The 13,251-nt window shown below is 38.4% G+C and overlaps 1 protein-coding gene across 1 annotated transcript in view; it reads left to right on the forward strand.

Annotated features, from left to right (window-relative positions):
* Positions 1-13,251, forward strand: part of mxd1 (MAX dimerization protein 1) — a 29,576-nt gene extending 16,325 nt beyond the window's left edge. Inside the window, exons 4-6 of the mRNA XM_079816284.1 lie at positions 4,096-4,210; positions 6,464-6,623; positions 12,658-13,251. Coding sequence (XP_079672410.1) covers positions 4,096-4,210; positions 6,464-6,623; positions 12,658-12,851 — 469 coding nt within the window. The 3' untranslated portion in view covers positions 12,852-13,251. The remainder of the gene's footprint in view (positions 1-4,095; positions 4,211-6,463; positions 6,624-12,657) is intronic.

Raw genomic sequence — 13,251 nt, forward strand, 5'->3', positions numbered from 1 at the left:
TAAATATATTTACACTATATTGCCAGATGTTTTGGGACGCCTGCCTTTACATGCACATGAACTTTACTGACATCCCATTCTTAATCCATAGGGTTTAATATGGAGTTGACCTACCCTTTGCATCTAAAACCGCTTCAGCTCTTCTGGGAAGGCTTTCCACAAGGTTTAGGAGTGTGTTTATGGGAATTTTTGATCATTCTTCTAGAAGCGCATTTGTGAGGTCAGGCACTGATGTTGGACAAGAGGGCCTGGCTCACAGTCTCCGCTCTAATTCATCCCACAGGTGTTCTATCGGGTTGAGGTCAGGACTCTGTGCAGGCCAGTCAAGTTCCTCCACATCAAACTCGCTCATCGTCTTTATGGACCTTGCTTTGTGCACTGGTGCGCAGTCATGTTGGAACAGGAAGGGGCCATTCCCAGAAAGTTGGGAGCATGAAATTGTCCAAAATGTCTTGGTATGCTGAAGCATTAAGAGTTCCTTTCACTGGAACTAAGGGGCCAAGCCCAATCCCTGAAAAACAACCCCACACCATAATTTTACACTTGGCACAATGCAGTCAGGCAAGTACCGTTCTCCTGGCAACCACCAAACCCAGACTCATCCATCGGATTGCCAGATAGAGAAGATTCGTCACTCCAAAGAACACATCTCCACTGCTCTAGAGTCCAGTGGCGGCATGCTTTACACCACTGCATCTGATGCTTTGTATTGCACTTGTTGATGTAAGGCTTGGGTGCAGCTGCTCGGCCATGGAAACCCATTCCATGAAGCTCTCTACGCACTGCCTTTGAGCTAATCTGAAGGCCACACGATGTTTGGAGGTCTGTAGCTATTGACTCCAACTTCTGCGCACTGTGCACCTCAGCATGCGCTGATGTCGCTCTATGATTTTACGTGGTCTACCACTTTGTGGTTGTTGTCACCAATTGCTTCCACTTTGTTATAATACCACTAACAGTTGCCGCTGAATATTTAATATTGAGGAAATTACATGAATAAACTTATTGCACAGGGGGCAACCTATCACGGTACCACGCTTGAATTCACGGAGCTCCTGAGAGCGACCCATTCTTTCACAAATGTTTGTAGAAGCGTCTACATGCCTAGGTGCTTGATTTTATACAACTGTGGCCATGGAAGCGATTGAAAAACCTGAATTCAAGGATTTGGAGGGGTATCCCAACACTTTCGGCAATATATTGCACATCTTAATGACCCTAAACTTTTAAACGGTAGTGTTCAATGAGAGAAAACAGATGAGAAAGAGAAACAAATCTGCATGTACTGTGACTGACCCTGTGACAGCAACACCCATTGTGCATAAATGGCAGACGGCACACGTAGCCTGTATTTGCTTAACAAACACCAGGCCACTTAGGTTATGTCACCACTTTGGTGGCAAATTCTAAAGTTATGTAATAGTATTCCCGACCTTCGGACCACTTAACCTCGCACTGTATGAAAGCGACGAGCAGTGGTGCAAACATTTACCCTTTGTCTGGGTGTGTTCTCCAGCGCATGTTTATGTATGCGTGTTGCTGGAGAGGCAGGTGTACACACAACCTGTCCTTTGGCAGTATGATATTGCTCTCATTTACCCTGTGTTTGCACATTAATTTGAATAATTTGCTTTAAACTGGCCTTGAACTGCAGCAGCAACATGTAAGAGAAACGCAATTGGCCACCATTTCATATCGTTTTTACAGATTTTTTTTTCATGTCTGTTTTTTAAATTTTAATTTAATTTTATAAATTATAATTAGTAAGTTATTTAGTTATTATACATTCTAATTAATAGTAAATTATTTTAGTAAATATTATAAATATAATTTTTTCAACAAAGTTGTGATATTAAGCTTTTTTCACATTATAGCTGTATTATCGTGTATTTTAGTGTGTGTTAAAGGAACACTCCACTATTTTTGAAAATAGGCACATTTTCCAACTCTCCCAGAGTTAAACAATTTACTGTTTTCGAATCCATTCAGCCGATCTCCGGGTCTGGTGGTAGCACTTTTAGCATAGCTTAGCATAGATCATTGAATTGGATTAGACCGTTACCATCTTGCTCAAAAATAACCAAAGAGTTTCAATATTTTTCCTATTTAAAACTTGACTCCTCTATAGTTACATCGTGTTCTAAGACTGACGGAAAATTAAAAGTTGCGATTTTCTAGGCTGATATGGCTAGGAACTATACTCTCATTCCTGCGTAATAATCAAGGAACTTTGCTGCCGTACCATGGGTGCAGAGGCGCAATGCTATTATGCAGTGCTTGAAAATAAGCTAACTTCCATAAACATAACCGTGACAACCTGCTTGCACAATGAGCGTGCTGAGGACTATTTTCAGGCGCTGCGTAATATCATTGTGCCGCTGCACCCAGTGGCAGCAAAGTTCCTTGATTATTATGAAGGAATGAGAGTATAGTTCCTAAATAGAAAATCGCAACTTTTTCTTTTCCGTATGTCTTAGTACACGATGTAACTACAGAAGAGTTAAGTTTTTTATTAGGAAAAATATAGAAATTGTTTGGTCATATTTGAGCGAGATGCTAACGGTCTAATCAGATTCAACAATCTATGCTAAGCTCTGCTAAAAGTTTTTTGTAGGTTATGAATCTTGTTGCTATAAGGTCGGAAAAGTGTTTTAGTTTTTTTCACAGTAATTTGTTTGTGACCACAAAATTTGCGTGATCTTCTCAACATTTGCATATGGCAAAATGACAACTTTCATTTTACATCCTCTTGTTATATGCTCTATATTTAAATTATTATATGCTTAACTATAGTGGCTCACAAAGAGCTGCCCACAGCCAACACACTTATCTGCTGGCAGAACACGCATTGCTAGCATGCAGATGTTCATACCGCTGAGAAGCAGCAGTAAAATAGTTGGGTTGTGACCCACGCCTCCATACAAATACAGCAGCAAAGCAAAGCAGTCTGCAGTTTCGGGCAGGTTGCATAACAGGTCCTGTGGCTGCTGGCACCTATCATCACCACACCCCAGCAGCTGTGAATCCCGTAGAAGCGCACAAGAAAGGAAGGAAGTTAGAGTAGCGTTCGGTTGAATAAACGTAATGAACCTTATTTAAATAACAGGTTTATTAGTTGGATTCGTACCATTTAAATGTGAATGTCAGAATAATAATAATATCTTGATGTTATGTTAATGGGCTTATTCACTGGGATGTTAGGCATTTCACATTAAAGGGGACCTATTATGCCCTTTTTCAAAGTCTTAATCGTTTTTTGGGGGGGTCTACTCGGATAGGTTTTCATGCTTGAATTTTCCAAAAACATTTTTCACATATTTTACATTGTTGCAGCACCTCTCTTCCCAGTCTTTCAATAACGCTCTGTTTACTCTATGAAGCCCCTCCTTCCGAAAAGCACAATATGCTCTGATTGGTCTGCTGGACAAGTGCGTTTTGATTGGTCAACCACTTCAAGAGTGTTTCAGAAATGTCCCGTCCCTTACCATAACTGCATGTTTCAACACCCTACTAAGTCAACTCAACCGGGCCCCCCTTTTTATTTTCTGTGTATGCGGTAATTATTTAAATGAGGAATATTGTGACATGAACTGCAATCGAGGCGTATCAGGGATTTTGTGCTTTGTAACTTTTCAGACCTTTTTAATACTTAAACGGCAACATTACACACAAAAGAAAATTTAAAAAGCATAATATGACCTCCTTTAAAACAATAGTATGTCCAACAACCCCCCCCCCCCCCCCCCAAATCTGTATTTCTTCTGTGTAACAGCTTAGTTTTGTGCTTGTTTTTTGCCCCCATGCAGTTATAATGAACAGGAACTGAAGCTTTCAAGCTTCAAAAATGACACAGATGCATAGACGTATGATAAAACTAGTCGGTATGATTCATACACTATATTCCAAGTCTTTTGAATTCTTACTATACCTTTATGTGAGGAACAAACTGAAACGTGTTAACTTTGCAGATCGTACTCACATTCTTCTTATTTCTATGATTCATGTTGTTGCTACTGCTTATTAAATGTGTTGTTGAAGTTGCATTGCTTTTATGACTCACTCTCTTTTTCTCTTTTCCTCACGTCAACCACTCAGGAGGGCACATTTACGACTGTGTTTGGAACGCTTGAAATCCCTTGTGCCCTTAGGACCAGACTCAAACAGGCACACAACCCTCAGCCTACTTATGAGGGCTAAGGAACACATCAAGGTATGTGCCAATGTCCCCTTGGTAGTTAATATTGTTTGGTGGCATGAAAGCACGACTATCCTCAGAAGACCAAAGTGCAGTGATCTGATATTAAAGCAGCAAGTCACAAGAGGCAGTTACTGAGATTTTACCACGGTCAAGTGGTGTTGTTAGACACGACGCTGAACTGCTTAAAATGTCCTGTGAGTTTAAACCCCCAATGCTTAACAGGGTTTTTCCTGGGTCAAAAATTAGATTTGGTGGTGGTGGATGAACACGATCATCCACACACACAGTACCCTACCCATATGAACTGCAAGCCCAGTACTGACAATAAATCCAAAATAAATGTAAAGAAACAGGGTTCCTACACAGTTTGGAAAAGTATAGAATTTGATTTGAATTTTGATTTAATTGTCCAGGTCTGGAAAAGTATGGGGAGTGGAAAAACAGTCTGAAAAACAAAGATTTTTCCATACTCTATGGAATTGAGTTTTCCCCTATTGAGTTTTCAAAAATATAAAACGTCTCAGTTACGCATGGTAACCCTCGTTCCCTGAAGAAGGCACCAGAGACGTCACGTCGACCGTGACCAACGAATTGGGACCACTCTAGGGAGACCAATCCCAATTCGTCGGTCACGTGATGTAGTAGTGATCTACTGAAAGGGAACGTCTCAGTTACGTATTGTAACCCAAGTTCCCTAAAGGAGGGAATGGAGACGTCACGACCGACTGAAAGGGAATTAAGAATTTCTAAAAGATAAATGTATCATACAATTGATTTTATGGCAACATTTTTGTGATAGTTTAGTAATTTTCAAACACAACTGAATGAATTCAAGGCGCACTTTATCATTACGCAAAACTGTTGTGTCAAAGGTCAATATATGCTGGTCACTTTGAGAAAACCAATTAAAAAAACATATTTTCAGATGATTGTACTATATACCAAATATAATGCTGTATGAACTAGGGCTGCAACAAACGATTATTTTAATCTAACGATTATTTGAACAGTTAATCGACTAATCATCGATTATTGTCATTGACATCAACGACTAATCAGTTAATTTTGAACGATTATTCAGCTTTTTCAATTAGTTAAAACATAACTAACTATAATATATAAAAAAGAAAATCACTTCAGCTTTTGAAATGGTTGTTTTAATAAACTTTGAGCCAAGTTCCCAGAACTCAAATCACACACAAATGCTCTCTAAGCATTGTTTAAATATTCTGTTCTCTTTCAATTGAAAAAATAAATAATAATAAACAAAAATTAGCTGCATTACAGGCAAAAATAAATTTGATGTTTTAAATGTAAACATCTCTTGGCAGCAGTATTAAGAGCTTCATTTGTAAAACAATAATAGGCCCCGCTGCTTTTCTTAGAACTGAAACAGAAAGAGAGGACATTTAAAATTGATATTCTTCCTAACATCGCCTTTTGTAAGTCTTCATGCATATGGAACAAAATACAGGCAAGTGATGAGACTATAATACCTAATAGTGTTATAATAATAATAAAAACAGTCCTGACTCCAAGCCCGATCAAACTTTATTCTATGCTAAATAAATCACCACATTACTGTAATTATATTATTATTGTTAATATTATTACAATTATTAGTAGTATTGCATTCTCTAATAAAGAGATTTACCGCTAGTTAGTTAGTTAGTTAGTTGTTTCCTCTTTAAGTGCTCCAACATGCACGTTGTGCTCCCGTGAAAAGTTTCGCCTTGCATGTCTCAATCAGCTCCTGATTCAGTAGTCAGGGCACTGATCAGGACAAGAGTCAATGGGCTAAATAACTCCCTGATCAGTGCCCTGACTACTGAACTAGGGAGCTGATTGAGACGCAGCCTTAGTTTGAAGTTTTGTGAAACTTTCCCACATCTTGCTAGTTCAGATTTGTTTGCACTCCGTCATTCGTGCTGTTTTCTTCTCAAATTGCGATATTGCAGGCCCTTACATTAGGTCACATGAGATCAAACGACTACTCGACAACAAAGATATTTGTCGACAATGTCGACTAATTGTTTCAGCCCTAGTTTGAACCTTTAATGTTAAATACATTCTGAAAAATTGTTTGGAAATTTGGCTTTTCCTGGCTTTAACTTCTGAATAAAAGTATTAATTTCTTTTAAAAACATCTTACTGACCTCAAACGTTTGAATGGTAGTGTAAATACAGAATTCAGCTGATACGCAGTCACGGCTATTTTATAATGCCAGTTATCCATTTTACAATGACACATCTGTGTCTTTGCAGAGGTTGGAAGATGGCGAGCGGAAGGCCCAGCACACTTTAGACCAGCTGCAAAGAGAACAAAGGCACCTGCGCAGACGCCTGGAGCAGCTGGGTGTGGAGCGCACACGCATGGACAGCCTGGGCTCTACCATCTCTTCGGACAAATCCGACTCCGACCAAGGTAAATACTCACGGTTATGGTCAACAAGGGTCTGAAAGTCTGAAGCCTTGTTCACGCTGTCAGTCCAAATCCGATTTTTTTTTTGTGAAAATTCCTATTTTTACAAATCCATTTCAAGCTACATTCATGTAGTTTTCCCTTTCCAGGGTTCCCATGGGTCTTTGAAAGTTTTAAAAATCTGAAAAAATATTCAAGGCCCTGGAAAGAATCTGGACTTGGAAAGTCCTTGAAAGGCCCTTGAATTTGAAGTTAATCCAAAGTGTGGGAGCACCTTTCTCACGCATGTAAAATGTAAATGGTAAATGGACTGCATTTATATAGCGCTTTTAACAGACCAATGGCCATCCAAAGCGCTTTACACATTGCCTCACATTCACCCATTCACACACCGACGGCGGTGTCAGCCATGCAAGGCGCCATCCAGCTCGTCGGGAGCAGCTGGGGTTAGGTGTCTTGCTCATGGACACCTCGACACTTGGTCAGGTGGAACCGGGGATCGAACCACCAACCTTCCGGTTTGTAGACAACCTACATGAAACACTGAGCCACTGCCGCCCTAAATGTAAACGCATCAGATGTCATTTCAGAAACAAGGTTGCATTGTTGTTGATGTGCAGGTCACACAGAACATTTTTATATAATGTAGGCATCCCCATGGTCCAGTAATGAGGGGTTTTCAATTCTTTCTCTGTGTGACGGAGACAGCAGGGCGGAATAAAGCCGTGCATTCCAGCCTCCTAAAGGTCTTCGCATTGTCATATTGTTAGACAACATTTCAAACCAGTCCAACCCGTCCATACCAACACAACCTCGTTGCCATAGAAAACATAAACCCACACAGATAGTCTGTAAAAGGAAAGGGCGTCATGGGACACACAAATTGGATCTGGACAGTCAATCATTTAGATCAGAATCCAATGGGATTCACAAATAATCAGAATTGGGCTGACTGCTTGAACATAGTCTCAGAAAGCCTGTTGTTTAGCACGCATGCTCCAACATTTCCCACGTTTGTCTCCACTGTTTGTATGAATGCAACTGACAAAAATATATTTAAACTGTTGCAGAGATAGACACATGTTCATGTATGGATTTTGGTAGCTAAATGATTAAGGATTTGGGCTGGCAAACAAACGTCACATGTTTAATCCCAGATAATAATAGCCCATGAATTTGATTGGTGAATCAAACTCTAGTTTGGACCAAAGATTCAATCCAATTGTGAAAACAGCCTGTAAAAGATGTACGAGCGACTCACATGACATCATGTACGAGTTATAGTCACATATGTGTTTAAGTGTAAAACCACAGTTCTAAAGAATGAAACAAATGAGTAGATATTGCTTAGAATATTTTTACAGCATTAAAACGATAAAGGGATAGTTTGGTAACACTTTACAATAATGTTGTATTAGTTAACGTTAGTTAATGCATTAGTTAACATGAACTAACCATGAACAACACCTCTGTTCAGCTTTAGTTAATCTTTGTGAACGTTAGTTAATAAAAATACAGCTGTTCATGTTAGTTTACAGTGCATTAACTAATGCTAACAAGATTTTAATAAAGCTTTAGTAAATGTTGAAATTAACATTAACAAAGATAAAAAAATGCTTTATAAGTGCAGTTCAATATTAGTTCATGTTAACTAATGAACCTTATTGTAAATTGTTACCGAAATTTGAGTGATTTCTGTCCCTCCGTTGACAGCTACACAACTACCACTTTGTTGCTTCAAAATGTCCATAAAGAGATCGTACTAATCCATATGATTTGAGCGATTTAGTCAAAATTTTCTGAAAACACCACCACTTTAAATGAGGAAGAGATTTTTCATTTTTGGGTGAACTAATTTTTTATGACAGATGTGGGCACCTGAGCATGATGGAAAAAAAGTCATTACAGACCGAAATCCATATTCTGAAATATTAGGCATGTTGAATTTATTTCTAACACAATGGTAATTCAAAGTACTTTAACATAATGAAATTAACAGAATTAAAAAAAAATATTCATAATAAAACGTCAAAAGTAGCAATTGATGAAAACTTTATTTAAAATGTTTTAAAAATAAATAGATAAATAAGTTAAATAACAAAGCAGACACAAATACAGATGGGAAAATTGCCAACAGACTACACAAAGTCAAACAAATGTGGATGTGAATGTAAAGCTAGAACAAACAGGGGACTGAACTGTTTGCTTTTGTTACATGTCGAAACGTGTACTGCTCATTTAGTACACATTAAACAGAATCTGAGAAGGAATTGTATTCCTTTTATTTATGTAATCATTTAAAAAAAAATCTTGTTTTTATGCATTTATGTCACATTGTCATACATGCATTTGCATTATTTACCTTGAACACAGCAGAGTCAAATAGGTACGATCCATTTGAGGCTTCTAAGAACACTTTAAAAATCCCCAGAAGCCCATTGCTTGTGAAAGGTTTTTTTAGTGGTAATGCTTCTACCTAGAACCAGTTGTCATTTACTGACTGTACACTCCCATACACCATCACACACAAGATTCAGGTTCACTTGCGGACACACAGTGGAAGTTTGATGATCGCACAGGAAGCACACATGGTTTTTCTCAGAATTCAGACAAATAATTGTCTTGGAGTGATTTTGTATATGCTGTGGCCTGTCCTACAAGCAGATGGCACATAGACAGACTGTAGCATGCAGCACCAAGATGAATGCTTTAACACCTAAATTGGAATGTTGCCATGGAGATAATGGGCCAGAATGACTAAACGTAGCACACTTCAAAATGCACATGAGAATGCTATAACCTTAATAACGATCCATTGAAAACAAGCCTTAAACGAAATTACAGCTCACACCATGTAGTTTTCACGTAATTATAAATGATGTGCATGTGAATAGGTTTTTTTTTAACATTTAAAGGAACAAATGCAGCATAAAACTGGGTGAGTGTACTATACGTTAATATGAATGTTTGTTAGACGAGCTGAATGACACATCAGAGCAAAGCTAGAGCGCTCCCTTTATGTAAGTGTGCACTGTTGACTGCTTCATTGATTATAGCGTGATCAATCTTGTTTGTCGTGTCAAACCACTTGCTTGCAGTGTAGACATACTGTCAGACATCTGTGTTAACATCTTCCATCAAACCGTTGTGGTTTGTGTTATTGTCTAAGCAAAATGTCTTGTGTTTTTACCTTTACATTTAGCCTAGAGCTGCATAACAACTATTGTGATTACGTGACTATTGATTACGGAAAATAAAATTTATTTTTATTGAAATATTTTATTGGGAAAAAAAGACTTCAACCTATAAATTACTAAATTATGAATAATAATAATAATAAAAAAGAAAAACAACAGCTAATTGCTTCGATTAAGTGTATATAATATAATTGTTTTGATAAATAGTATAAATTATATATTTATAATAATACATAAATTACAATATAAATTATAATATAATTATAATATAATTTAAAATGTTAATATAAAATGATCTTGGGACTCCTTTTGTAATTTACATACATACACCGTTTTATTAGGGTTTTTGATTCATATATCTGCAACAATTGACTACTGACAAAGAGGGAATATATGCAAAATAATCCAATAAAATAAAATTATATAAAATATATAATATACTATGTAACAATTTTATTTCATCATTATATATTATCTTTTGCTTGGATTTCAACAATGCATTTTTTCCACTATTGTATAGTGAAGTCACTTAAAGCGCATCCCTGTGCATGGTGCAAAGACTTTTAGCACCATGCTCTACCAGTTTTTATAGGGCCGTTTGTTTTGAGATCAGTTATTTTTTATTGGTTTTACATAATGAAGATCTCTTAGAAATTGCCCAGATTCTTCACATGAAACTGATAGGGGTGTCACCATTCTCCAAATCCTCAATTCGATTACATTTTCGATTCTAAGGTCACAGTTCGATTCGATTCTCGATTTTCACATTCATTTTTTTTAAAGCACAGGTTGCTATGCCATTTTTAGACTAGACTTTTATGCAATATAATATCTGACCTTTGTTCGCAATGGACCACACTACATTGTCAAATTGAATGTATTACAACATAATGTAACAATAACTTATATCTTCAGTCAATTGAAAACTTAAGCAAAATAACCTGCCATCTAGTTTCTCTTTTGTAAGTGCAGTCTTCTTCACAGAAGATGACATTCAAGTTCACAACAAAACGAACAAAAACAATAAAACAGCCATCCATAGTCTTCTCTGAACAATTAAGTGTCTTAACAAACTATTTCCGAACAGTTGAACATATACCACACTGATAACTACTTTTTATCCCCTGAGAATGATGACTGTATTTTTTCATGTTGTTCCTAAAGACGGATGTGTTGTTGAGAGCTGCTCTTTGAGTTGTCAAAAACATTAACATTTTTTTATAATAGAACAAGACAAGACAACTATAACAATTTTGCAGTTTCAAGTTCTTCTTAAAGAGGAATATGGAAAGAGAACTGCTAAAATATTACGAAAATATTGTAGTCAATGCAACTAAATGTGCGCTGCTCAGACCTTCAATAACTTTCTCCTTTACATTATTGTATATGGATCACCGTAGCTGTGAGATGCGTTCTACTTGGGATTTCGTAGAATGGTTCTAGCACGCTAATTACAAGCCTAAAACCGGAGTTTTCCACCACCGAATAAGGTTGCATGTCTGCGGCTATGAATACTCCTAACGCGCGCGTAATTGCATTTGCACGCGTTAAGTTATTTCCAAATGAAGACGGAAGAGTAGTTTGTGTTACAGTTGTTGGTTTAACAGATAAATCTCTGTTTTTGTGGTGCCTGCGGAGATGCCCTGCCATGTTAGTCATGCTGCTAGTGAAAGAATACAGGGAGTGCAGAATTATTAGGCACGTTGATTTTCTGATCATATTTTTTTTCCAGGCACATTTGACCAATTCCAAACCACAGTAATCCTAATAACTACTATTGATTTAGTATTTAATAATGTATAAGTGATATATAATTGTTCATGAAGGCTGGAAATGAAAATCACCTTATATTCAGGTGTGCAGAATTATTAGGCATGTTTTCTTTTACAGATAAATTGAGCCAAAAAAGAGATTTAACTCAGACTGAAAAGTCAAAAAGTATTAAATGCCCATGAGAAGGATGCAATACTAATGCAATACTAGACATTGCAGTTAAGGCATGACCATTGGACAGTGAAATGCTCGTTGGGTCAGCAGGGTCAGACAAAAACATGTGGCGGAGAAAAGACACCTGTTAACCGCAAAAGAATTAAGAATTAAGGTGAAGAATTAAGGGTGAAACCATCAGGAACCCTTTAGTCTCCAGCGCCACCATTTTCCAAAGCTGCAACCTACCTGGAGTCTCCAGAAGTGCAAGGTGTCAGGATCTCAGAGACTTCAGTTAGGTAAAGAATCCTAAAAAATGACCCCCACTAGATAAGAATCACAAGCTGAAGTGTTGTACTAATTGGGGGGGTTTTGTTGTAAAAACTTGGCAACCCTGTACCTGCACGCACGCTGGAATAAGTAGCCTAACGTTAGAAGAAAAAGATGAGTGTAAATGATCTTTGCCGGTGTTGTAAAAAAAGAATTTAAGGATACACAGAGTACTTACCAACACGATCATCATTTCTGAGAGAAATAGTAAAGGTGAATGCATACGAACAAGTTCTCCGTTTAGGATTAGAACAAACTCAACTCAAGCACTCTTTGGTGACGTGGATGATTACGTTAATGTTGATCATCTGTCCATCATCGTCTAAAGCCCGCCCTGACAATTTCATTGGTCCGAACAGTTTCTGTTCGGGCATAATTACTTCTCTATGGATCAAGTCCAGACCGAACTGCCCGAGTAAAAATGTTGTGGGCGGGGCTAAGTTCGGCTGGCATCCAGGCTAGTTTTATTAGGGCTGTTGATTAAAATCTCATAATTTTTGGGTTTCATTCTGTGATGCACTACAGACATAGGAAGCATAAAGCCAAACAATCCTAAGAATTTCTTTCTTGTGTTTGCTTTGCAGAAGAGGTGGACGTTGATGTGGAAGGAACAGACTATCTGCTTGGAGACCTGGAGTGGAGCACCAGCAGCGTAAGCGACTCGGACGAGCGGGGGAGCTTGCGCAGTAGCTGCAGCGATGAGGGCTATTCCAGTGCCAGTCTCCGTCGCCTCGCCAACACTCAGGAGAAGAGCCCAGCGCTGGGCTGCAGTCTATAAGAGCACAGATCGCCCCGGTTCCTCAGCCACTCGTCTCCCAACACTTCAACCTGAACCTCCAATCACCTTCAGCCGGGTCCTCCTCTAATACTTGAACAGTGTTGTCTCCTTTGTGACCGAAACAACGAAAAGGTCTTTCCCTTGCTCTGAAAAATCCAGTCTAGGTGTGCATGTGTGAGTCAAGAGGAGGAAGCACGTACAAAAGTATTGGGAATTTGGATGTGCCGCCCACCAACCAGACCTCATAGATGCAGCACTATCTGGGAGAAAGGCGACCCTTCTTCACCAAGCCGCACCAATCAGATCTTCCCACCCATTTGCCTTTGCTCCCACCCCACCATCCTGGAGAGAGGCACACAATTTGGAACAGTCTCATTCCCGGAAGACCCTCAAAACACCC

The sequence above is a fragment of the Gobio gobio genome (assembly GCF_949357685.1).
Source record: "Gobio gobio genome assembly, chromosome: 4".
Lineage (NCBI taxonomy): Eukaryota > Metazoa > Chordata > Actinopteri > Cypriniformes > Gobionidae > Gobio > Gobio gobio.